Source organism: Canis lupus, chromosome 17, assembly GCF_011100685.1.
Source record: "Canis lupus familiaris isolate Mischka breed German Shepherd chromosome 17, alternate assembly UU_Cfam_GSD_1.0, whole genome shotgun sequence".
NCBI classification, from domain to species: Eukaryota; Metazoa; Chordata; class Mammalia; order Carnivora; family Canidae; genus Canis; species Canis lupus.
The window spans coordinates 19835772-19863262 of record NC_049238.1 but is presented as its reverse complement, the minus strand read 5'-3'; the positions used below and the strand labels follow the sequence as shown (position 1 = coordinate 19863262).

General features: G+C 37.7%; 1 protein-coding gene across 16 annotated transcripts in view; it reads left to right on the top strand.

The window, feature by feature from the left end:
- Window positions 1-27491, top strand: part of DTNB (dystrobrevin beta) — a 244842-nt gene that overhangs the window by 67209 nt on the left and 150142 nt on the right. For all 16 annotated transcript variants that reach the window (XM_038560959.1, XM_038560968.1, XM_038560966.1 and 13 more), the window contains exons 6-8: window positions 1664-1818; window positions 14464-14569; window positions 17699-17865. In XM_038560959.1, coding sequence (XP_038416887.1) covers window positions 1664-1818; window positions 14464-14569; window positions 17699-17865 — 428 coding nt within the window. The remainder of the gene's footprint in view (window positions 1-1663; window positions 1819-14463; window positions 14570-17698; window positions 17866-27491) is intronic.

Here is a 27491-nt window from a genome sequence, read left to right as displayed (position 1 = left end):
GACAAATAGGCTTAACAAGTATCTTTATGTCTCTCTATTATTTCTGTTCTACTTAGTGTCAACTTAGCACTTTATTCTTCTTTGCTTCAAATATATCTTACTTTTTCAGGTACATTGAAAGTTTCTAAGTGGACAAAGACTGTATATCATAATTCTTTGTTGTGTTTCACAACACCTAACAGAATGCTTGGCACTTGGACCATGTAGTAGGAATTTAGTATGTATTTGTTAATTGATTTTATTTTTTACTAGGACCATAGTTTTTTTTGCCTCTCATTGAATCTCCCCACCCATCATGAGTATTTAGTACTTATTCTTCAACTACAAAGTAGCAGCTGTCTAGAGAGGATGTACTTGAGATTTTCATTTCTTTGATAATTTCCTGCTTTCTCTTGCCTAAAAAGTTAGTCTGTGGAGTTGATATTCTAACACTTTATCTTTCTTGGGTTAATGTATTTAAAATGGATTTGTTATATACCTAGTGCTTCAAGATAAATACTTCAAATTAAACCTAAGGAATAATGCATATTTGTTTGTAGTATATATCAATTACGTATATATCTCTAATATACTTATTCATTATGCATATATAGAATAAGACTTCAAAATGCCACTTTTAGCAAGGCCTCAGGAAATGATTTTTCTGTGCATATTTAATTCACTCATTTGTAAGGAAACTCAATAGTTTGAAAAAAAGCTTAGGTCACATTTCTTTGTCACACTGATTTTGAGTTGCTAGTGATTTTTCTTTTTCTCCCCAACCATGGATGAGAAGACAGGAAGAACTAACTGGAGAGAGGAGACTCTTTCCAAGAAGATAAAGAAATAGTATTACTAGAAAGTTCTTTCCCATCTGCTTGAGTCAGACTTTATGGTAAAAATAAGATGTTACGGAATCAAAGTATCTTGGGATAGAAGAGTTTATAGGAATTCTTTTTATTCCATTTTGGTACTCACTGAATGGGGTATTTTTTTTTTTTTAAGATTTTATCTATTTATTTATTTGAGAGAGAGAACAAGTTGGGGGAGGGACAGAGGGAGAAGCAGGCTCCCTGCTGATCAGGGAGCTAGACATGGGGCTTGATCCCAGGACCCTGGGATCATGACCTGAGGTGAAGGCAGAAACTTAACCAACTGAACCACCCAGGCATCCCTGAATGGAATATTTTAAACATGCTTTATGCTTCTTTCACAGGTATACATTACATTATTAGCATATGAATATACAAATATGATACAATTTCATACCCCCTTTAACCAGTATGCTAATATATTCACCCAAACATGCATATGTCTTATATAAACACATATAAATGCTAAGAGAGAAAAGTTATGCTGCTACAAATTCTTCTTAGAACAAAGTTAGCTATAAATAAAAAAGAGTTATATATCATTCATTACACTCAAAGAGTAGGAAGTAGACTTATATGAGTGGTTATTTGGTTTGATGTTTAGATATATATTAAGTGGGTGGGAGATAGGGGCTTGGACAGTAAAGTAACTATACAATGTTAATAAGAATATATATTAACGAAAAATTATAATAGCTTTATGATACTTTTTAATTGATACTTTTTGACTGGTGTACAAATGACAGAGTCATTTATTTATGAAAAGTTGATATTTCTTTCTAGTTTGACTTTATTTGGTTTTGTTCTCATAGATGTTTTCTCCCAGATGTCAGATTCCAATGGCTTAATGATATTTAGCAAGTTTGACCAGTTTCTGAAGGAAGTTCTGAAGCTCCCAACAGCTGTTTTTGAAGGGCCGTCTTTTGGTTACACAGAACACTCAGTCCGCACCTGTTTTCCCCAGCAGGTAAGAACAGTTTTGTAAAATCTAGGACTAGGAGAGCGCTCATTTATCCCTCTACCTTTTACAGATTTCACCAGGTTGCTTGTAGTCTAGGGACATAAAGGGGGCGGGGGGGAGACTGAAGAGGGTGGATAAAAAATTTACCTGAGAATTTTGGTTTGGGGGAGAGGGGAGTCTTTTCTGAAAAGTGATAACATAAAATATTTTAAATTACTAACATTTTAAAGAAAAATGTTTGAGATGAAATGTTTATATTATTGCTGCTGGACATTTATTACTCTCCTGAATGAGATCTTTAAACTGTGAGACATAGGCATTTTGGCATAAAACTCTACAATACTGGACCATTTTTTCCTGAGCACCAAAGATTCCCAGCTGCCAGCTCAGAATCCCTCAAGGGCACACTGCCGTTTTCATATGAAGGAAAGACAGATTGGGTTTCCTCTTTATTTGTATGTCCTTCTGCAATCCTGCCCTTGAGGTTGAATGTGTGAATTCCTGAGATCTTAACTGGGCCTCAAATGACTCAGAGCACAGTGGATGCTGACTGTAGCTTCATTTATTCAGGGAGACATGAGATAAAAGGCACTTCATGCTAAACTTAGAAAGTTAGGGAAAGTGGGAAATTAAGAAAAAGTCTGTCTTTAAACTAATGAGTAAGAGAATAAGTAGGATATTGACATAGTCTGAAAGTATCTCTCCATAAGATATTTATTAATTATAAAAGGAAATATAGTAACCTTAAAAAGTTACTATGTTATAGTAGAGAAACCTCTTAGATCCACATTAACCAAGTGATCAAAGACCCTATCACCAGTAAAGGGGACACACTGATGTCCCTGCCAATCAGGAGGCAACACAGGAGGATGCACTGAGAAGCACCCAGTACCACTGCTTTGGTACATGGGCCAGAAAAGCACAACCTAAGTCTCATTTTCCTTTTTTCCTCTCCATTTTTTTTTAAAGATTTTATTTATTTATTCATGAGAGACACACACAGAGAGAGAGGCAGAGGCACAAGTAGAGGGAGAAGCAGGCTGCATTCAGGGAGCCCGACATGGCACTCGATCCCAGGTCTCCAGGATCATGCCCTGGGCTGAAGGTGGCGCTAAACCACTGAGCCACCTGCGCTGCCCTCCCCTCCATTTTTTGTTTGATTTTATTTTTTACAGTTTTGTTGAGATGTAATTGACATACAACTTTTTTTTTTTAATTATTGGTATTCACTTCAGAAACTTGAATCCACAGATATAAGCAGTATATTACCAGAAAGTTACAAGTAAACACAGATTATACATGCAAATTTCTGTTCACAAAAGTCACATGTGCAGGTATATGAATTAGAAGCGTGCATCTAGGGCACTGAGGTGGCACTTGCCGGGATGAGCACTGGGTGTTATTCTGTATGTTGGCAAATTGAACACCAATAAAAAATAAATTTATTATTAAAAAAAAACGTGCATCTAGATTATGGCCAAACTGTTTTTAAAATGCAGAAATGTAAAATTACATCTTGAAATATGAAAAGATGATCTACACACTTCAAAAATCAAATGTTGCTTATACCAGATGTATGACAGCTACAGGATTCAAGTGACAAGCAATAAGATCTCAAGAAATGAATACTGCTCAAAGAGAACGGGAATATTTTTACATTTCACTGAAAATACATTGACTACTAGAATACAAAATCTAGCAGGAAGGGGGAAAAATTACAAAAATCTAAAGCCATTTGGCCATTTAGAGTTAAGAATTCATATTTATCTGAATTTAGGGGAAAAAATTACAAAAGTCTAAAGCCGATTACTTAGTATTTCTTATTACCTAAACAACAGCATGACATTAAAAGAAAACTGGGATCCCTGGGTGGCGCAGCGGTTTAGCGCCTGCCTTTGGCCCAGGGTGCGATCTTGGAGACCCGGGATCGAATCCCACGTCAGGCTCCCGGTGCATGGAGCCTGCTTCTCCCTCTGCCTATGTCTCTGCCTCTCTCTCTCTCTCTCTCTCTCTGTGTGTGACTATCATAAATAAATAAAAATTAAAAAAAAATAAAATAAAATAAAAGAAAACTGCACCTGCTTTTTAATTGCCAATCTCATATTAGTGAAAATCTCCAAATAAAAAGCAACCAAAAAAGCTTCAAACTCCAAATGAAAAGTCTGCAAGGCTCAGATTAAAATGTGGAATGTTTCAGATGAAAGTAATGAAAATACAGTTGGTTTTGTTCTTTATTGAATGGAATCAAAAGTATAAGGTGTACAACGTAATGACTTGGTGTTTGTATATATTGCAAAACAATTATCCACAATAAATTTACTTAACATCTATTTGGCCTGAGTCTCATCTTGAGGAAACATCTGACAAGTCCAAATGAAAGGATTTCTACAAAGTAACTAGCTTGTACACTTTATAAATGTCAATGTCATGAAAGACAAAAAAAAAAAAAAAAAAAAGACTGAGCTGTTCTACATTACATGAGTCTAAAGAGAGAAACATTCAATGCAGTTTACAATCTAGGTTTTTCTTTTGTTATGAAGGACATTATTGGGACATTTGAAAAATTCTGGATAAATTTTGTAGACTAGATAATAGTATTTTGTCAATAAATGTTAATTTACTGATTTTGATACTTGTATTAAGTTATGTAAGAAATATCCTTGTTTTAAGAAATATGATCTGAGGTATTTAAGGGCAGAAGGGTATCTCTTCTGCAGTGTTAGCATTTAAGGAATCTGGGTAAATGGGAATTTTTTTGGTAATCTTACAGTCATTCTATAATAATAGAAATAATTCTAAAATTACTTACAAATAAGTTAAAATATAGAAAGAACAAATCTAAAGGTTTGAGAACTGAAAGTACATTGTAAACTAGATCCTCCCACCTGTAATATTTTGATTCACAAGAGCCAAAAACAAATACACATATATTTCTTTTTACATTTAGAGTTAAGAATTCATATTTATCTGAATTCAGACTTTCAAACATATTTTATTATTTGTTTAGAGATTACTCATTGGCTTTGACACCGAACGTGGTGCCTATAATACTGGTGAATTATTTTCACCAAGTTCTGAGATGTTCTTCCCAAATCTGTATGCACTTGGGCTAATTGTTTTTGTAGAAATTTGTCTCTATACATAATTTATTTTTTCTCCGTGTAAATGACAATACCAGCTTTTAGCATATTAAACATAGCTGTGTGCTTCAATTTATTCTAATAAAGTACAGTTTGCATCTTCCCATCCCATATATTCATTTTTATTTTTATTTTTTAAAGATTTTATTTATTCATTCATGAGAGACACAGAGAGAGGCAGAGACAGGGACAGAGGGAGGAGGCCCCCTGTGGGGAGCATGATGTAGGACTCAATCCCAGGACCCTGGGATCACAACTTGAGCCAAAGGCAAACGCTCAATCACTGAGCCACCCAGGTGCCGCCCTCCCTGCCCCCCAACCCAGTATATTTATTATTTATTCATTCATTCATTATTTTATTTATTCATTCGTGAGAGACACACAGAGCCAGAGACACAGGCAGAGGGAAAAGTAGGCTCCATACAGGGAGCCCCATGTGGGACTTGATCTCCGGATCAGGATCATGTCTTGAGCCAAAGGCAGACGCTTAACCGCTGAGCCACCCATCTGTCCCATATATTCATTTTTAAATAATCTGAGCTGTCCATAGGTATCTTAGTACAGGATACCCTGCAGGTATTAAAATGCCCAGAAGCAATGTAAGTGAGGATGAGTATGAAAAAGAAACTGCAAATATTTTTCATTTAGAACTCATCTCACTTTTGCTGCTTTAGTAGTACCATTTCATCAAATGATTGCCCCCAAAATACTCTGGGGTAATCATGTATGTGATGTACATGTTGCTTTTCACACAAGATACTTGCTGGAGGTCAGGCTAAAACTTGATCAAGTTTTGGAATGCTATTATTAAGTGTCAGAATAGGGAAGGGAATTTATACAAAGAAGTGTCCGTAAAGAACAACATCTGATCAGTGATTAATTATGTGGGGTGCTAAATCCAAAGTAACCCTTGATCTAATTGTAATGTGACTAATATGACACTTTGGTATTGGAGCAGAAGTTTAAAATATTGAAGAATATACAGAAACTTCCAACTGTTAATCCTAAGAATGCTATCTAGAATTCTCCAGATTACTATATGCCTTTATTGTGAAGCCTTTGAACTGACTGTTGCTTCTTATATACTTCAGATTCCTATAAAAACTCAGTCTGTGTTTTGATATGTGCCAAATTTGGAAAAGTCAGAGAAGCTTATCTCAATCTAGAGGAAACTTACATTTTCCTTGGTCTGTAAAGATGACAAAAGAAAAAAGACCCTCACAAGAAAAAGAAACTACTGATAGAATGACCCCAAAAAAAGAGACTGGAAAAAGTTTCATGCAGCAAGAGTTAAATCCGATGATTTTTGGGTTCCTTTTTGAAATGGTCTTTTTCCATATGGATTGTTTTACTATGTGTGTGTTTTTTTAATGCAAATTCACTCTTAGACCCTCAGATGGAGAGAGAACAGTGTCAGCGTAAAGTGGAAATTGCACTGTTGAATCACATGCAGTTTTCCCCAGCTTATTAATATTCTCGGCTGAACAAAGAAGTGATCACAGAATGTACGTCTCTTTTAAGAAAGAAGTGGAAATCTTGCAGAAGTATCTTTCTTTAGTGAAAGAACTGGCTAGTTTGGAGAATTCACGAACTGCTTCACTTTCTACGGTGTTAATGGGGTAAAACTGTAGCTACAGATTCAAGAGATGTGAAGACATCTTCTGTCCCCCTACACCCGTGCTACAAAAATTGATTGATAGGGTTAGCTATCCCTTGGATCCAGTATTTAGTTTTGATAAAACTAATCTGTTTTGGGGCACCTGGGTGGCTCTATCAGTTGAGTGTCTGCTCAGGTCATGATGCTGGGGTCCTGGGATTGAGTCCAGCATCAGGCTCCCCACTGGAAGCCTGCTTCTTCCTCTGCTTGTGTCTCTGCCTCTTTCTGTGTGTCTCTCATGAATAAATAAATAAAATCTTAAAACAAAACAAAACAAAAAACTAATTTGTCTTGAAAGTAGTATGCCCTTATGAAGAAGTAAAAATGTGTCTCTGGATTTAAGACCAAAAGGTATCATCTGGTAGTGACTTTGGTTGGCAGTGCCTATGGAGATTTAATTGTACTGATAGTGGTGTTGATATTGTTTTGTTTGTCCTCTGTTTATAAGGCTGCATAGGTTCTTAGGTTTGTGCCAATCCTGTTTTTCTCATATACTTTGTTATTTTTAAGTCCACAGTTTTGAGGTATGTGCAATTTTTCCAATAATGTATGTGTTGAATTACAGGAGAAATGCTTGAATTTTTTTTAATGACATGAAGAAAGTTACATATTTGTTTATTTTAATACAGCTTTAATTCTTTTTTAAAAAACAATTTTTCAAACTAACCCAATATAAGAGATGTTGGACTTATGTAGTTTTAAAAACACAACAAAGGGGCACCTCAGTGGCTGAGTTGGTTAAGCATCTGCCTTCGGCTCACGTCATGATCCGGGGTCCTAGGACTGAGCCCCACATTGGGCTCCCTGCTCAGTGGAGAGCCTGCTTCTCCCTCTCCCTCTGCTCCTCCCCACCGCTTGTGCTCTCTCTCTTTCTCAAATAAGTAAAATCTTTAAAAAAAAACAACTCAACAAAATTAAAAGCATTTATAAGTTTATTCAGCAGAACACATCTACTGGAATAGCTAAAATTCAGACTACACCAAATGTTGTTGAAGATTTGGAGCAGCAGAACTCTCATACAAACCACTTTGAAAGAGGCTCTGTTGGTTTCCTATAAACCCTTACAAATACCTACCCATGATCTGGCAGTTTGACTCTTGAGTTTTTTTCCCACATGAAATAAAAGCTTATGTCCAAAAAAAGATTTACAAGGATGCCTTTATGAGCGTCAGAAGCATTTGAAATGTTTGTAATAAACCACTGGAGTAAAGTTAATTCAAGAAATAGTATGTCTGGAATTTTCTTCCAATTAATCCAGACTGAAGGAAGAGTAAAGGCATAAATTAAAATTAGTTGTATGTTGAGAATTGTTGAAGCTGGATGACAAGAATATTATATAATTCTATTTTGGTATATTTTAAATTAATAGAAAAATTAATCCTAGCTGTAAATTTGTGATCATGATTATTGTCTGAATAAAGCACAGTATTAACAGCACCTCAAGTCTAACATTTTGGGGAGTAGACCAAATTTATTGATTCTTCAGTGGTTATTTATTTACTTATTTATTGATTGTTAAAATTTTTATTTACTTATTTGAGAGACAGAGCATGTGAGGTGGAGGGAGAAGCAGTGGGAGGGAGTGAGGGGGAGAGAATCTCAAGCAGACTCTGAGGAGAGTGGAGCCTGATTTAGACCTCGAGTCACAACCCTGAGATCATGACCTGAGCTGAAACCAAGAGTTGGATTCCTAATGGACTAAGCCACCCAGGTGCCCCTGATTCTTCAGTGGTCATACACTAACAAACTGACTTTAGAGACTTAAAAAAGTTTTTATAAACAAGCAGTGCATAGCAATATGTTAAATTTCTCTGCATTTTTTCTAAACTTCAGTGTTTGAGTATGAGTTCTGTTTCTCCTTAAAAAGGTGATTGCTATTTGTTGTATTATTTATTTTTTAGGTTTGTATTGACTTTAGTTTGAAGTGTTCAGTCCACCCTGCAGAGGATTTCATTTTTTAATTGTTTTTTAAATGTGTGAATTTTTTTTTTTTTTTTTTTGAGAGAGAGGTAGAGGGGCAGAGGGAGAGAGTGAATCTTAATGGGCATGGGGCTCTATCTCACTGACCCTGAGATCATGACCTGAGCCAAAATCAAGAGTCAGATGCTTAACTGACTGAGCCACCCAGGCAACCCTCACCCTGCAGAGGATTTTAAATTTGATGTCTATCTGTATGGAAGACTGAATAAGTAGAGCAGGGGAGAGAAGGATGAAAGAGGGAGATGGGGAAGTAGAGGCATTCTTTCACTCAGTGTGGCAGGATTCTCCTTGATTCACAGGGAGGTAGGAAGTGGGTAGCTATGAGATTACATTATCACCAGTGGATTTTTCAGAATAACAACAGGATTTCTCATGCCTGGAGATGTCTCTGATTCTATTTCGACCAGCGTATCTTTTGCTGTATGCCAAAGTGACTTTTCTTCCCACTTTATCTTTGAAGTGAGATGTTTTCTGGACGTTCTGACCTAGTTTTCCTGGACATTGAATAAAGTTTGGTAAGAATTGCCTGGCACATGTATATGTGTATTTCATAGGAATTCTAATTAAGCAGATTTTACAGTGTCCAGCAGCGGTCCTTTATTACTGTGATCTAGTTGGGTTATTACCATGTTTCATTGATTTGAAGACATTCAAATCACACCTTCGCATCTCTGATATAGAGATACTTCATATAGCTAATGGCATGTTACAATTGCAGTTGGCCAGGCAGTAGTTATGATGGGTTGTCTTTCCTTGCACATGTGTGAACTTGGTCATAGCACTTCCTGTTGTTGCTTCAGCTGAATTATGCCTGTGTTTGGTCCTGCATGTGTTGTCATTTCAAATGATATTGGTTTGCACTGACATGCCAATAACCCCTGAACTTCTCTCTCTTCAACAGAGGCCCTCATATTTCATATCCCAGCTAAAATAGCCCTTTTTCTTTGATGCCCTGAATCTTTCAATGTAGGATTAATTGTTCCTCTTCTCATTCCCATGGCATGTTATATCTAGCTCCCTTATATCCTGAAGGGATGCACCTTGATCTTCAACTTTATATCCCTGTGACTAATGATGTTTGGAAAATGAGTGATGCTTACTAGTGATTTGTTAGATTAAATGATTTAAATCAAATATGGCATGAGAGAGTATCTTTGGCTTGCATTCTAACTGAAAGTTTGAATCTCATGGATGTACCTGCAATCTTGTTTTCATTGGCTTTTTATTCCATGATTCTCTCAAATGAAACAATCTTTGCAATGAGGAAAATAGAGTATTTTAGAAATTCTGAAGTCTCCCCATCTTTTAGCTGTATTAAATAAAAACATCTCTAAAAAAATAGCACAGCAACATTATATTGTTGTGTCATTACAAAGTACTTTAATTTCAAAATAAATCTGCGATATGGACAAATCAGTGTCTAATAATAATCAGAAGGCTGACCCATAGCACTGGTCCTATAACCAGTTAATGTATGTTTGCCCTGTTCAGGCAAAATATTTTTAACTCTGCACAAAAGTTTATATAAACATGTTTTTAATCTGGAAGATTTTTTAAAAATGTTTTCAAGTTTGTTAACTATATGTCATACATGGTTTATTGTTTACCAAGTGAGTTAAGGCAATGGATAAGAAATACATGTTGTCCATAAGGAAACAAGAAGTTGTAATGGAAATGATGAGGTTGGAAATTGCACCTGTGATGATCCAATGCTAAACTAATTTACTTGTTTTTTCATGGTATTTTACTGATACTGGGTTTCTCATTTTTAAGAAATGGTCCCTGCCCCCCTGTAAAACAGGGAAAATGTAGTCATGGGTGGAGGGAAGGAGGTGAGAATGGCTCTAGGGTAATAGTATTGAGGCTTAGAATAACAAAGGGCAAGGGAGGTAGGTGACAAAAAGAAAGCTCATTTCCAAGAAAAAAGGTGAGTACACATAGGATAGAAACAGCGTGTTTTATAGAGGAAGGCAGAGATAAATCATGGTGTCTCTGCTCAGTGGATCAGACAGCTGTTAAAATGATTAGAAATGAAGACTTCATAGCAAAACAATTAATATTTAATAAAAAGTTAAGTGAAAAAAACATATGTTTTCATCTACCCTATGTACATAATTACATAGATGCATATATACATTTGGAAAGAAATACAGAAAAATGAGAATTGTGGGAATGTACAGTTTTTGCAATTTTATTATAGTTTTTGTTATAAATATTGTGCTATAAAAATAAGGAGAAATGCAAAGGATGTGTTCAACTCAAGAAAAATAAAAATAAAAAAGGAGAAAAAAGAGCCAACCGGTCTTCCACACAGTTATTTACTAAGTCATGGAATTTTTGAGCTAGGAATTCTATCTCAGCTATTCTCAACCTTTTTGGTCTCAGGACCTCTTTACAATAAAAAAATTTTTTTAAAGATTTTATTTATTTATTCATAGAGATGCAGAGAGAGAGAGAGAGAGAGAGAGGCAGAGACACAGGCAGAGGGAGAAGCAGGCTCCATGCAGAGAGCCCAACATGGGACTCGATCCAGGGTCTCCAGATCACGCCCTTGGCTGCAGGCGGCGCTAAACCGTTGCGCCACCAGGGCTGCCCTCTTTACAATAAAAATTATTGAGGTCCCCAAAGAGCTTTTGTTTATGTGGGTTATACCTATTGATATTTCTATACTAAAGATTAAATTTGAGAAATTAAAGGTATTTATTGTCACTTTAAAATAACAATGATAGGACGCCTAAGGGGCTCAATCAGTTGGGCGTCCAACACTTGATCTCAGCTCAGTTTTCAATCTCAGGGTCATGAGTTCAAGCTCACAGTGGGCTCCACACCCAGTTGGAGCCTACATGAAAAAAAATAACAATAAATCTGTTACATCTTAAATAATACATTTTTATAAAAAATTAACTACATATTCCAAAACAAAAATATTTAACCAGAGTGCCATGGTAGTACATTTTTTTGCAAATTGCTTTAATATTTGGCTCAATTGAAGACAGCTGGGTTCTCCTATCTGCTTATCCATGGGTTCTGTTGTGATATGTTGTTTTGGTTAAAGTATGGAAAGAAATCTGGCCTCACATAGGGAGGAATTGGAAAAAGGAGGAATGCTTTAGTAGCTTTTTCAGATGATTGTGGATATGCCACTTTGCCTCTGGCACACCCCACTGTACACCTATAAGAGACATATTTTGAAATGGGCAAGTAATGTCTGAGAATTGTTTTAAAAATAGTTCTGGCCTCATGGACTCCTTGAAAATGTTTTAGAGACCTATAGGGCAGCTTCTGACCACACTCTGAGAAGCACTGCTCTACTGAAACCAGAATGTTTTTGTTTTTAAAGATTTTATTTGTTTAATCATGAGAGACAGAGAGAGGCAGAAACATAGGCAGAGGACGGAAGCAGGCTCCTTGCAAGGGAGCCCAATGCAGGACTATATCCCAGGACCCTGGTATTATGCCCTGAGCCAAAGGTAAACACTCAACCACTGAGAGCCACCCAGGTGCCCCTGAAACCAGAATGTTAAGTGACTTTCTCCAAATGGAAGACAAGAGTACTGGACACAGTTATGGTTTTATTTCTCATGCTCTTGGAGGAATTCAAATTACAGTATGACTTTAGGACAACTTTTGTAAACTGACCCTGAGTATTTTTATCAGGCTCTTCTGAGATGTCAAGTATAATTGCCCTTTTTCAACTTGAGTATTAAAAGAGAAACCTAAAAAAAAATAAAATAAAATAAAATAAAATAAAAGAGAAACCTCCATGATAGGCAAATCAAAACTTTCTAAGAGAAAGTAGCGTTAGGATTATAGGTAGACTTGTAGAAATGTAATTTTTTAATATTAGGTATAAAAATATAGAAATATTAATTTAAACATACATTTAGTTTTGATTACTACCTCTTACTAGCTAAAAAAAACTTCCCAGCATCTTCTTTCCCAGTAATTTTATGTAGACAATTTTCATTTATTTGTCTTTGTTGCATTTATGCAAATATCCTTATTTAGAGGCATTTTCCATATCTGAACCTCCCTTTAAATGTTCTGTGACTTTCTGGTTTGGTTTTTAATGTTTTGTTCACTCATTCCTCTGAGGTTCCACTGAGGTCTCAGAAACATCAATGACTTGGATGCCTGAGATGGAAAACACTTTGGAAAACTTTATTTAGCCTAATTAAGTGGGTATTTCTCAAACCTCACTACCAGTGCACAGCTTTCTATAAAGAGCCTTTGGATGGTAACTTCCTACTGTTATCAAACAGTAGGAAGCCCTCCATAAGCCCTCTTGCTTGCCCCTGCCCTACCCCTATTCAGTGTTGGCCTCCAATCTCTGTCCTCAGTTGGAGGCTTTCCTTAATTTTTCTTCCTCTTTTTCAAGTTTTTATTACAAAAGTCTCTTTCTTGCCTTGCCATCTACTTTATCTTCCTTTTTCTGTTCCCTAATTACCAATTTTTTTTCTTAAGATTATTGTTAATAAGAATTATCTCCTTATGTACAATGGAATCAAGATTCTCATAGTTACCAAAAAGATACACAAAAACAGAGATCCCTGGGTGGCTCAGTGGTTTAGTGCCACCTTCGATCCAGGGCATGATCCTGGAGACCTGGGATTGAGTCCCACGTCGGGCTCCCGGCATGGAGCCTGCTTCTCCCTCTGTGTCTCTGCCTCTCTCCTTCTCTCTCTCTGTGTCTCTCGTGAGTAAATAAATTAAATCTTAAAAAAAAAAAAAAGTCTAGCTGGGGAGGTGGTGTTACAGGGGAGTGATGGACGTTGGATGTTTAGAGTCTATTTTCATCCCTATTTTCACTATCTCTGTGACTGGGTCTAATTACTTCACTTTTCTGCACTTTAGTTTTCTTTCTGTAAATGAGAAAGTTGTCAAGTGATTTTTAACAGTGTTTGCTCCTCACTTTTGTATGGACTCAACGATTACTTATCCAGTGCCTGTTGTGTGCCTGGCACTGTTATGAAATGCTGGCAAGGGACGCCTGGGTGGCTCAGTGATTGAGTGTCTGTGTTTGGCTTGGGGTGTGATCCCAGAGTGCCGGTATCGGGATCAAGTCCCACATCAGGCTCCCTGCATGGAGCCTGCTTCTCCCTCTGCCTATGTCTCTGCCTCTCTCTCTGTGAGTCTCTCATGAATAAATAAATAAAATCGTAAAACAAAACAAAACAAAACAAAACAAAAAAACCCAAAACCCCGAAATGCTGGCAATACAGTAAACAACAAATGGAGTAGTTTCTGCTCTCAATGATGTTGTTCTATAACAAGGTGTGGAATGTCTGTCTACCCCACAGGTAAGAGAAATAGTAATTTGAAGGGCAGCTGAGTTCCAGTCCTCGCTTTATGTGATTTAGGTAGGACCTTTACAGGTTATTCATTCATTCATTCATTCATCCCCTAAAGATTTACTTATTTGAGAGAGAGAGAAAGAAAGAGAATCCCAAACAGGCTTCCTGCTGAGTTCGGAGCCTGAAGCAAGGCTCAATCCCACAACTCTGAGATCATGACCTGAGCTGAAACCAAGAGTCAGATGCTCAACCAGCGGAGCCACCAAGGTGTCCCAAGATCTTTATAAATCATTTAAATGCTTTGTTCCTTCTTTTTCTCATCTGTAAGATGAAGATAGTGATATCTAAACTATTTACCTTATATGGTTAAGACTCAACGTGTGTGGAAATGCATTGAATATAGTGGTAATGTACAATGTGTTGCAATGTCTATAGTAATGTAAAATGTAATTGTACTTTGCTATAGAATTTCACATGGAATTCATTACAGCTTGGTTGAGAAACTTCTAGATTAACTTAATTTTGGAATTCAGAGGTACTTGAAGAATATAAAGTATGTTTGTTTTTCTTCTCTTCACAGAAAAAGATAATGCTAAATATGTTTTTAGACACGATGATGGCCGATCCTCCTCCCCAGTGCCTTGTCTGGCTACCTCTCATGCATAGGCTTGCCCACGTTGAGAATGGTAAGCAGAACTTTTGTCATTCAGTCTCGAGCTATAGGCAATATATGAATTTCCGGAGATTTGACCCATATCTTTGTCTTGCTTGGAATTGAAATGGTAGTTATCTCCAGTAACTTCTTAATTTTTTCTTTTTTTGTTATCGGTTTATCTCCTTGTTTAGCTTGTGTGAGTTTGATAAAGGAAAGGCTGTAGTTTTTATGTAACCTCCTCCTTTCTCTCAAGGCTCTTGGTGTTTCCTATTCTACCAAAGAGAACCAGTAACAGCTGAGAGGTGCTAAAAAGCCAAGCTCTCTTTTTCCCCTTTGTAAGCATGAAATACACGTCCACACTGTCTTCTCTCTCTCATCCATGCCTTTTATTTTTATGTTTTTTTTTCTTTATTTATTTATGATAGTCACACACAGAGAGAGAGAGAGGCAGAGACACAGGCAGAGGGAGAAGCAGGCTCCATGCACCGGGAGCCCGACGTGGGATTCGATCCCGGGTCTCTAGGATCGCACCCTGGGCCAAAGGCAGGCGCCAAACCGCTGCGCCACCCAGGGATCCCGCCTTTTATTTTTAAACCTCTGAGCCTTTTGCCCCACTGTGGCTTTAGTTCACAGCTACCTTAGATTCAGGATTATTTTCTGAAAGGTGTAGACTCTCTTGACTAAACTAAAACAGTTAAAATTAAAAAAAAAAAGGATTTTACTTATTAGAGAGGGAGGGAGAGAGTACAAGCCAAGATGGGTGAAGGAGGGGCTAGGAGTGTGAGAAGCAGGCTCCCTGCTGAGCAGGGAGCCCTGACTTGAAGCTCCATCCCCAGACCCTGAGATCCTGACCCGAGGGAAAGGCAGACCAAACACTTGACCCACTGAGCCACCTAGGCACCTCAGCAACTAATTTTTTTAACTGGATTTTTGGATAGAGATTTATATCGTTAAGTTATTATAGTATTATTGGAGTATTATTGGCTCTTTTGGAGGCAATACTTTTAAAGCCTGAAGTGTTTTAGGACTTTTATATTCAGTTTGTTTTATAAAATCATTTTGTATCTGCCATACCATATAGAAAGAATCTCATTTGTCCTGATTTTTGTTATCCATATGAACATTTTATTGTGACTTTGTGTATAGTATTTATTGATTACATTCTTATGGGGTTAGTGATATTTTTCTCAGCTACAGAGAAATAATATGAACTCATTGACATATCTTGAAAATAAAACATTTTATCTATCACAATAACATTTACCTACATATCTTAATTTTTATGTTAGGGAAATAAATTCTAAAATTGTGGTATTTCTATATGGTATTGTAGTTTGGGCTCTTTCTATGAAATTCATCACTTGAATTATGTTGAAGTAACTATAGGGTAGATATCTACACAAAAATTGTGCTTTTTATATTGGTTTACTAATCCAACTATATTGTTTATAAGAAGATTACAACATGATGCATTCTTCCAAAAAGAATACTTTTACCAAAACCTGATCTTATTTGTAATTGACCCAGTACACTTAGTGATCCTCTCCACATTCTGGTTCTTTCCATATCCACCTGGTCAGCCCACTACACAGTCTAATACAAGCACTGGCTCTTGACTGGTATAGAAGTGAAGAAGAATTACACAGATATATATACATGTTCAACCAAGATTATCAGAATGTACTTAATAATTTAATATTAATGTACATATATTATTTAATATCAATAAAAATTATTGTATAGAATTATAAATGCTGGTATGTTGATGTTGACTCTGTTGATGTGAGCTCTAGATTGATTTGGAAATAGTGTTATTTGGTAAAACTTTACTAGGTTGTATAGTTTTAATTTGGAGCACAGATTCTTCTTAGTACTTCCATTATGCCTTAGAAATATCTTGATGACAGAAAGCTTGAATTTCTTAAAGGAAGTATGTCCTTTGGAGTTCTCATTCCTGATTTTACTTTTTTTTAGTCTTTAATGATCCTGTTACATTGGTTTTCTCTCCTAGTGTTCATTTTTGTTTGTTTTTTGAGTCTTGATTCCCTAGTTAATGTACATTTTTGGAAACAGGACCAAAAATCCTTATAAGATTGGATTTGTACACATAGTACTAGAAAGAGTTATTCAAATGAAGACTTAAATACTATATGCCCCTTTCCTATTGACTTCCATTTCTTGTGTTCAGAATTAAATTGTCAGAGGGGACAATTAATTATGCTACCAACACTTAAAAGTATAAACAACCGCCTATAACATACAGTTGTGCATTGCCCGTTTCCCACTCAATGAACTGGAGGTTCAGATTGTAAGAGAATCCCAGCAATCTCTATGAATCCTGACTGCTACCTGGCAGTTTTTCATAAGGTGAGATGCTCGTTAAGTGGAGAAAAGAATGACAGGTCCTTGAGTTTCTCTTCTTCCAAATCACTGCCCCTTCGTTAGTCTAGAGTACTTTATTTTACTGTTCTACTTAGAACTCTTACCTAAAACTAACATGGTAATATACTTGATTTTTTTTTTTTTACCAGTTACCACTTACACCCAGGTGTATGGTAGCTTTTAATTCAACCAACATTTGAAGGCCTTCAGTTGAAGGTACTGAGTAAAATACATAGTATTTTCAGGTAACAGAGACACATAGTATGTCATCCTGGCTCTCACAGATCTCATGTCAGTGAAGGAGATAAATGTCTCTATAGCTAACAATGATATATCTCTTTAAAAAGCAACAGGTTTGGAAAATAAGTTTTAGACTGAGAGGGCTTCTCTCTCTTCTTTCCTTATATATTTATCTGAGTTTTGAGAAACATGAGTTTCATTTAAAAAAAAAAAAAAGAAAGAAATTGGTAAAAGAGAAAAAAAGAAAAAGAAATTGGTTATTTTCTAAGGTGGATTGGAATGTAATATTCTAACCTGAAAAACCATTTTCTCCTCTATTGTCTTTCCCTTTTATTCCCGTAAATGGCAGGTTCCGTTAATTAAAAGACAATTTAGAATTTTCAATTCTAATTTTGTTTTCACCTTTGCTTTTTTACATGATATTTGGTTTTCCACTGTATTGACTTTATTCTTCAATGAAAATGACTTCTTTCCCTCCCCTGTTCTCCCCTCACCCCCACCTCGCCCATCCCCTGCCTTGCTTTCTGCCCTCCGCAAGTCTTCCATCCCGTGGAATGCTCTTACTGCCGCTGTGAGAGTATGATGGGTTTCCGGTACCGATGCCAGCAGTGCCACAACTACCAGCTCTGCCAAAACTGCTTTTGGCGTGGCCATGCCAGCGGCCCTCACAGCAACCAACACCAGATGAAGGAGCACTCCTCTTGGGTAATCACTTTGTGTCTCAGTCTATGTCCTCTACTGTTAATCTGTCTCTGCAGTGACAGCACTGGGCCAGCTTCCTGATAGATGCCTAACGAATAAGGATGCGGTGTAATCAAATCTTCATGGTAACGGTTATGATGAGTTGCAAATACATTGTGCTTCGTCACCTGATTTTATTTATTTCCATCACTTGATTTTTTTTTTAATTTTTATTTATTTATGATAGTCACACAGAGAGAGAGAGAGGCAGAGACACAGGCAGAGGGAGAAGCAGGCTCCATGCACTGGGAGCCCGACGTGGGATTCGATCCCGGGTCTCCAGGATCGCGCCCTGGGCCAAAGGCAGGCGCCAAACCGCTGCGCCACCTAGGGATCCCCTCCATCACTTGATTTTAAAAGTAGAATTTTTAAAATTCCAGGGGTTACTATTACAATTGAAATGGAAAAGTAAGTGAAAAGTGTCTTCTTATTTTAAAATTGTGCAAGGGGGGCTGCGGGGGGGGACTGTGCGGCCGGGAGCAGCTTGGAGGCCGCTCTGGCAGAGGAAGAGGCTCCGCGCGGAGGGGGCTGTGCGGCTCTGGGAGCAGCTCGGCGGTGCTCAGGCTGCGGCTCCGCGGAGGGGGCTGCGGGGCGGGAGCGCGAATCCAACAGCGCAGGCCCCGGAGCCCAGGGCGCCGGGGACACAGCCCGGGATCCGGCCTCCCCCCGGGGACAGGCAGAGGCCGGGAGGGCCCAGGACAGCAAGGACGCTCCTGCCCCGAGCTGAGCAGATCAGTGGACCCGCCCCGGAGCATCCAGGCCCTGCAGGCGGAGAGCTTCAGAGTTCCTGTGGGGGCTGAATCCAGGGCTCCAGAGCTGGCCCCGCCACTGGGGTTGTTCCTCCTGGGGCCTCACGGGGTAAACAACCCCCACTGAGCCCTGCACCAGGCAGGGGGCAGAGCAGCAACCCCAAGTGCTAACACCTGAAATTCAGCACAACAGGCCCCTCCCCCAGAAGACCAGCTAGACGGACAAGTTCCAGGGGAAGTCAAGGGACTTAAAGTATACAGAATCAGAAGATACTCCCCCGTGGGGTTTTTTTTTTCTTTTTTCTTTTTTTTCTTTTTGATTTCTGTTTGCTTCCCCCACCCTTTTTTCCCTTTCATTCTTTTTCTTTCTCTTTCTCTTTTTCTTCTTTTGTTCTTTTTTTCTTCCTTTTTTCTTTTTCTCTTTTCTTTCCTTCTTTCTCTTTTTCTCCTTTTCCCCAATACAACTTGTTTTTGGCCATTCTGCACTGAGCAAAATGACTAGAAGGAAAACCTCACCTCAAACGAAAGAATCAGAAACAGTCCTCTCTCCCATACAGTTACAAAATCTGGATTACAATTCAATGTCAGAAAGCCAATTCAGAAGCACTATCATACAGCTACTGGTGGCTCTAGAAAAAAGCATAAAGGACTCAAGAGACTTTATGACTGCAGAATTTAGATCCAATCAGGCAGAAATTAAAAATCAATTGAATGAGATGCAATCCAAACTAGAAGTCCTAACGACGAGGGTTAACGAGGTGGAAGAACGAGTGAGTGACATAGAAGACAAGTTGATGGCAAAGAGGGAAACTGAGGAAAAAAGAGACAATTAAAAGACCATGAGGTTAGATTAAGGGAAATAAACAACAGCCTGAGGAAGAAAAACCTACGTTTAATTGGGGTTCCCGAGGGCGCCGAAAGGGCCAGAGGGCCAGAATATGTATTTGAACAAATCATAGCTAAAAACTTTCCTAATCTGGGAAGGGAAACAGGCATTCAGATCCAGGAAATAGAGAGATCCCCCCCTAAAATCAATAAAAACCGTTCAACACCTCGACATCTAATAGTGAAGCTTGCAAATTGCAAAGATAAAGAGAAGATCCTTAAAGCAGCAAGAGACAAGAAATCCCTGCCTTTTATGGGGAGGAATATTAGGGTAACAGCAGACCTCTCCACAGAGACCTGGCAGGCCAGAAAGGGCTAGCAGGATATATTCAGGGTCCTAAATGAGAAGAATATGCAACCAAGAATACTTTATCCAGCAAGGCTCTCATTCAAAATGGAAGGAGAGATAAAGAGCTTCCAAGACAGGCAGGAACTGAAAGAATATGTGACCTCCAAACCAGCTCTGCAAGAAATTTTAAGGGGGACTCTTAAAATTCCCCTTTAAGAAGAAATTCAGTGGAACAATCCACAAAAACAAGAACTGAATAGATATCATGATGACTCTAAACTCCTGTCAGTAGTAACTCTGAACGTGAATGGGCTTAATGACCCCATCAAAAGGCGCAGGGTTTCAGACTGGATAAAAAAGCAGGACCCATCTATTTGCTGTCTACAAGAGACTCATTTTAGACAGAAGGACACCTACAGCCTGAAAATAAAAGGTTGGAGAACCATTTACCATTCAAATGGTCCTCAAAAGAAAGCAGGGGTAGCCATCCTTATATCAGATAAGCTAAAATTTACCCCGAAGATTGTAGTGAGAGATGAAGAGGGACACTATCTCATACTTAAAGGATCTATCCAACAAGAGGACTTGACAATCCTGAATATATATGCCCTGAATGTGGGAGCTGCCAAATATTTAAACCAATTAATAACCAAAGTGAAGAAATACTTAGATAATAATACACTTATACTTGGTGACTTCAATTTAGCTCTTTCTACCCTCGATAGGTCTTCTAAGCACAACATCTCCAAAGAAATGAGAGCTTTAAATGATACACTGGACCAGATGGATTTCACAGATATCTACAGAACTTTACATCCAAACTCAACTGAATACACATTCTTCTCAAGTGTACATGGAACTTTCTCCAGAATAGACCACATACTGGGTCACAAATCGGGTCTGAACTGATACCAAAAGATTGGGATCGTCCCCTGCATATTCTCAGACCATAATGCCTTGAAATTAGAACTAAATCACAACAAGAAGTTTGGAAGGACCTCAAACACGTGGAGGTTAAGGACCATCCTGCTAAAAGATGAAAGGGTCAACCAGGAAATTAAGGAAGAATTAAAAAGATTCATGGAAACTAATGAGAATGAAGATACAACCGTTCAAAATCTTTGGGATGCAGCAAAAGCAGTCCTAAGGGGGAAATACATCGCAATACAAGCATCCATTCAAAAACTGGAAAGAACTCAAATACAAAAGCTAACCTTACACATAAAGGAGCTAGAGAATAAATAGCAGATTGACCCCACGCCCAGCAGAAGAAGAGAGTTAATTAAAATTCGAGCAGAACTCAACGAAATCGAGACCAGAAGAACTGTGGAACAGATCAACAGAACCAGGAGTTGGTTCTTTGAAAGAATTAATAAGATAGATAAACCATTAGCCAGCCTTATTAAAAAGAAGAGAGAGGAGACTCAAATTAATAAAATCATGAATGAGAAAGGAGAGATCACTACCAACACCAAGGAAATACAAATGCTTTAAAAAACATATTATAAACAGCTATACGCCAATAAATTAGGCAATCTAGAAGAAATGGACGCATTCCTGGAAAGCCACAAACTACCAAAACTGGAACAGGAAGAAATAGAAAACCTGAACAGGCCAATAACCAGGGAGGAAATTGAAGCAGTCATCAAAAACCTCCCAAGACACAAGAGTCCAGGGCCAGATGGCTTCCCAGGGGAATTCTATCAAACATTTAAAGAAGAAATCATACCTATTCTACTAAAGCTGTTTGGAAAGATAGAAAGAGATGGAGTACTTCCAAATTCGTTCTATGAGGCCAGCATCACCTTAATTCCAAAACCAGACAAAGACCTCACCAAAAAGGAGAATTACAGACCAATATCCCTGATGAACATGGATGCAAAAATTCTCAACAAGATACTAGCCAATAGGATCCAACAGCACATTAAGAAAATTATTCACCATGACCAAGTAGGATTTATCCCCGGGACACAAGGCTGGTTCAACACTCGTAAAACAATCAATGTGATTCATCATATCAGCAAGAGAAAAACCAAGAACCATATGATCCTCTCATTAGATGCAGAGAAAGCATTTGAAAAATACAGCATCCATTCCTGATCAAAACTCTTCAGAGTATAGGGATAGAGGGAACTTTCCTCGACATCTTAAAAGCCATCTATGAAAAGCCCACAGCAAATATCATTCTCAATGGGGAAGCACTGGGAGCCTTTCCCCTAAGATCAGGAACAAGACAGGGATGTCCACTCTCACCACTGCTGTTCAACATAGTATTGGAAGTCCTAGCCTCAGCAATCAGACAACAAAAAGACATTAAAGGCATTCAAATTGGCAAAGAAGAAGTCAAACTCTCCCTCTTCGCCGATGACATGATACTCTACATAGAAAACCCAAAAGACTCCACCCCAAGATTGCTAGAACTCATACAGCAATTTGGTAGCGTGGCAGGATACAAAATCAATGCCCAGAAATCAATGGCATTTCTATACACTAACAATGAGACTGAAGAAAGAGAAATTAAGGAGTCAATCCCATTTACAATTACACCCAAAAGCATAAGATACCTAGGAATAAACTTTACCAAAGAGGTAAAGGATCTATGCCCTAAAAACTATAGAACACTTCTGAAAGAAATTGAGGAAGACACAAAGAGATGGAAAAATATTCCATGCTCATGGATTGGCAGAATTAATATTGTGAAAATGTCAGTGTTACCCAGGGCAATTTACACGTTTAATGCAATCCCTATCAAAATACCATGGACTTTCTTCAGAGAGTTAGAACAAATTATTTTAAGATTTGTGTGGAATCAGAAAAGACCCCGAATAGCCAGGGGAATTTTAAAAAAGAAAACCATATCTGGGGGCATCACAATGCCAGATTTCAGGTTGTACTACAAAGCTGTGGTCATCAAGACAGTGTGGTACTGGCACAAAAACAGACACATAGATCAATGGAACAGAATAGAGATCCCAGAAGTGGACCCTGAACTTTATGGCCAACTAATATTCGATAAAGGAGGAAAGACTATCCACTGGAAGAAAGACAGTCTCTTCAATAAATGGTGCTGGGAAGATTGGACATCCACATGCAGAAGAATGAAACTAGACCACTCTCTTTCACCATACACAAAGATAAACTCAAAATGGATGAAAGATCTAAATGTGAGACCAGATTCCATCAAAATCCTAGAGGAGAACACAGGCAACACCCTTTTTGAACTTGGCCACAGTAACTTCTTGCAAGATACATCCAGGAAGGCAAAAGAAACAAAAGCAAAAATGAACTATTGGGACTTCATCAAGATAAGAAGCTTTTGCACAGCAAAGGATACAGTCAACAAAACTAAAAGACAACCTACAGAATGCGAGAAGATATTTGCAAATGACGTATCAGATAAAGGGCTAGTTTCCAAGATCTATAAAGAACTTCTTAAACTCAACACCAAAGAAACAAACAATCCAATCATGAAATGGGCAAAAGACATGAAGAGAAATCTCACAGAGGAAGACATAGACATGGCCAACATGCACATGAGAAAATGTTCCGCATCACTTGCCATCAGGGAAATACAAATCAAAACCACAATGAAAAAAAAAAAAAAAAAAAACCACAATGAGATACCACCTCACACCAGTGAGAATGGGGCAAATTAACAAAGCAGGAAACAACAAATGTTGGAGAGGATGTGGAGAAAAGGGAACCCTCTTGCACTGTTGGTGGGAATGTGAACTGGTGCAGCCACTCTGGAAAACTGTGTGGAGGTTCCACAAACAGTTAAAAATAGACCTGCCCTACGACCCAGCAATTGCACTGCTGGGGATTTACCCCAATGATTCAAATGCAATGAAACGCCGGAACACCTGCACCCCGATGTTTATAGCAGCAATGTCCACAGTAGCCAAACTGGAAGGAGCCTTGGTGTCCATCGAAAGATGAATGGATAAAGAAGATGTGGTCTATGTATACAATGGAATATTACTCAGCCATTAGGAACGACAAATACCCACCATTTGCTTCAACGTGGATGGAACTGGAGGGTATTATGCTGAGTGAAGTAAGTCAATCGGAGAAGGACAAACAGTGTATGTTCTCATTCATTTGGGGAATATAAATAATAGTGAAAGGGAATATAAGGGAAGGGAGAAGAAATGTGTGGGAAATATCAGAAAGGGAGACAGAACATAAAGACTCCTAACTCTGGGAAACGATCTAGGGGTGGTGGAAGGGGAGGAGGGCGGGGGGTGGGGGTGAGTGGGTGATGGGCACTGAGGGGGGCACTTGACGGGATGAGCACTGGGTGTTATTCTGTATGTTGGTAAATTGAACACCAATAAAAATTATTTTATTATAAAAAAATAAAATAAAAAATAAAAAGTATTTTAAATGAAAAAAAAATTGTGCAAGGGGTATCCCCCTAAAGCTTATTCTCTGAGCTTTAAGTAAGATTTAAAGTTCTTTTTTTCAAGCATATTTTCTTCACTTCATATTCCTTCACTGTAGGGCTTATATAAATATTGCAAAGAAAGGTGCATGAAGTAAAGGAGTTAAATTTTTGTCTGTCTGAAGTTGAAGAAAATACAGTTGAAAAACTGTATTTTTACAGTTGCCACATTGGTGTCCTTACTTTCAAAAGTCATCCTTTAAATAACAATATTTGGGTGGAAGTCGATGTGTGTGATTGTCCTGTGCTGGTTGTAAATCCTGTAACCAGCTTAGCATCAATCATTTTTCTTTCCTTTTCTCAATTTATTTTCAGTTTTTTAAATGCTGTACTTTTATTTCCAAAAAGTTGATTTAAAAAATTTTTCTCTCTGGGTTTCATTGGTTGGTTGGTTGGTTTGCTAAAGGGTAGAACAATATACAGGGTCATACATATAAATCAGGATTTAGGTTCTTACCCTTGTTCATCCTGCTGGACCTTAAGTATTAGAAAGCTTCAGTTACCAGGGGATTTTCTTTTTTTTTTTCTAGTTAGCCTTCCTAAAACTCAACCCAGAAAAAAGCAAGTAAGTTCATATTGGGGATTTGTTTAAAAATAAATAAATAAATTTCAACCCACATGTACATTTTACTTCTTATATCTCTGACATGTTACAGATATTTTTTTTTTAATCAGATAGGTTTTCAGTTACACTCAACCATAAAATTTTGTTAAACTGAACATCCTATCCTGGGTTGCTTTGTGTTGTAAATTCCAGTATTTTTTGGTTGAGAAGTGACTATTTAAAGTTTTTTAAACAAGCAAAGGAAAAAAAAATACAATGTGGTAGTTTCTTTTTTATTGAATAGAGATAATCTATAGATTTTCAAGTTGTTACTTTTCCCTTTCTTAAAGTACAAGTGTCTCACTTAATTGATTTGTTAATGTTCTTTCCACTGTTTTTTGTTTAGAGTATAAATCTCAATACTGAGGTGGCTCTTTGCTAGGTTACCATTTATAATGATTGGATTCCCTGGAGTGTTTCTTCTGACAAAATTCTCATTCTAGATGTTGAGGGGAAGAGAGTGAAGAACTTTTTGTTCATCTTAGTTTGAAATTGCTCGTTTAGCTAATTTGTAGTCCTTTTAGAAATGGGAATTTTACATTTTTTTTTAAAGATAAGTGACTGCATATTGTATTATGACTTACAAAGCAGTGTTTCAAATACTCCATTGAATTTTCGTTATTAGGTTAAAACACACATGAATGGAAGTACAGAAATCACAAGTGAATTCTTGTATTTCTGCATGATCCTCACAACATTCTTGTAAAGTAAGCCAAAACCCCATTTGTTATTATTTTCATTTCAGCTTTCTTTTTTTTAATTTCATTCATTTTTGTTGTAATGACTGAAGATTTCAAGAAAAATCTAGTCTTATAGGCATGAAGCTGGTATCAGTTCTGAATTTTGATGAGTATATGAATTATGTGTGACTGATGCATACTGGTAAGGTTTTTTGGCACTGTGTGTGTGTGTGTGTGTAACTTGTTTTCAACATTAGAACTGTATGTGCAGTACCATTGTTCTTTGAGGAAGATGTGAGTGAATTTTGAGACTAATGTGGGTAAAGAAGTTTCCATTAACAAAAAGATGTGTAATCACTTTGATAGTAATTTTTTGAAGATTGTCCACTGTTCTTATACTAGTATTTGAATGAATATTTCTCTGTGTTCACAAGAGATAAATATAGTGTGCATTTAACAAGTTTGTATATAAATTTGTATTGTAGATTTGATAGGTTATATTGGTGCTTGGAAGTTTACTCTGATTTTTCCAAAAGTTTCTGTTTAATGTTTTACCTTAGTAACTATGCATTGTAATTCATTTATTCTTTTAGTCATCAATCCATTCATTTGATTTTATTTTAGAAAAAAAGTGCCATGTAGTATTATATCTGTGATTCATTGTGTGCATTCAGTATTCATTCAAAAGATATTATTTGAGTCCCTACTGTGTGTGCCAGACACTATTACAGGCATGTGGGGTACATCTATGAAGATTCTTGCCTGGTGGGGCTTAAGTTGTAAGGGGTATGAAAGAGACCATTAGGGTTCACTGACATCGCTGTTTTCCTATTTTTGGTGGGCACACATCTAGACTACATTTCTCTGCCTCTGTATCTAGGAAGGACCGTGTAAGTAGCACTTATCAGTGGAATGTGATCAGAGTGATATGTGTCTTCCCAGAATAAGACTGTTAATAGCTGAGTGCCTCTTCTGTTCTCTCTGCCAGCTTAGTGGAAAGAATTTTACTGGGACCCAGGGGAGGATAAAACCACAAATGAAAGGAAACCCGGTCCTTGAATGATGGGTGGAGAAGAATGTCCTGCCAACCTACTTGACTTTGAGGGGAGCAGGAGAGAAACTCTGTGTTAAGCTTCTGAGGTTTTAGTTTTTGCTACAATGGTTGGTATAGGAAGTAGAGTTCTGTTAAAGAAAAACCTTAAAATTTGTGTTCATTGATTTAGTAGTCAAGTAACCCCCAAGAGGACACTAATATTGGAGTTGGAGAAGACAGAAACCCATGTTATGCCTTGGTGACCAATTGAGTAGATTTGTCATCCATGATAATTTAGAAGGCACACTTCATGCCACCTGAGCTCTAGATCAGAGGTTGGAAAGGATGGGGTAGGTGAGTTTATGTTGACTGTTTTTGGTTAGGGATGACAAGAAAGAGATGGGCTTAAGAAAGAAATTAGTTTTCAAGCAAAAAATGAGAGGGAATAGGGAAAGTTCTGACAGTTGGAGCAGTGACAGGAAAAATAGATTGCTTATAGACCCTTGAGAGCAATAGGTAAGAGTTAGAAAGGCTTTGAGCAATAAAGGCCTACTGAACTTTCTCAGTCAAAGAAAGTGACTTAGTCCCATGGTGAAGATCAGATCAGGGCATGTGTTCTCATTCTTGGCTGTTCATCAAAATCACCTTGCTCTTACCTATGTAGCTTCTGATTTAATGGGTCAAAGGTACATGAAACTTAGATAAGGCAGTTTTTAAAAGTTCCCCCAAGTGATTCTATCATGCAGCCAAAGTTGGAAACTGCTGACCTATTGTTTCATATGGCCTCCAGGTGGCTTCTGTTACTTCAAAGCAAGAGGAATGGAGGCAAAGACATAAATCAGGCTTGAGAATTGTGTCTAGGAAAGGACTTTGTGTGTGGTTACTGGCACATGGAACTGACTGGAA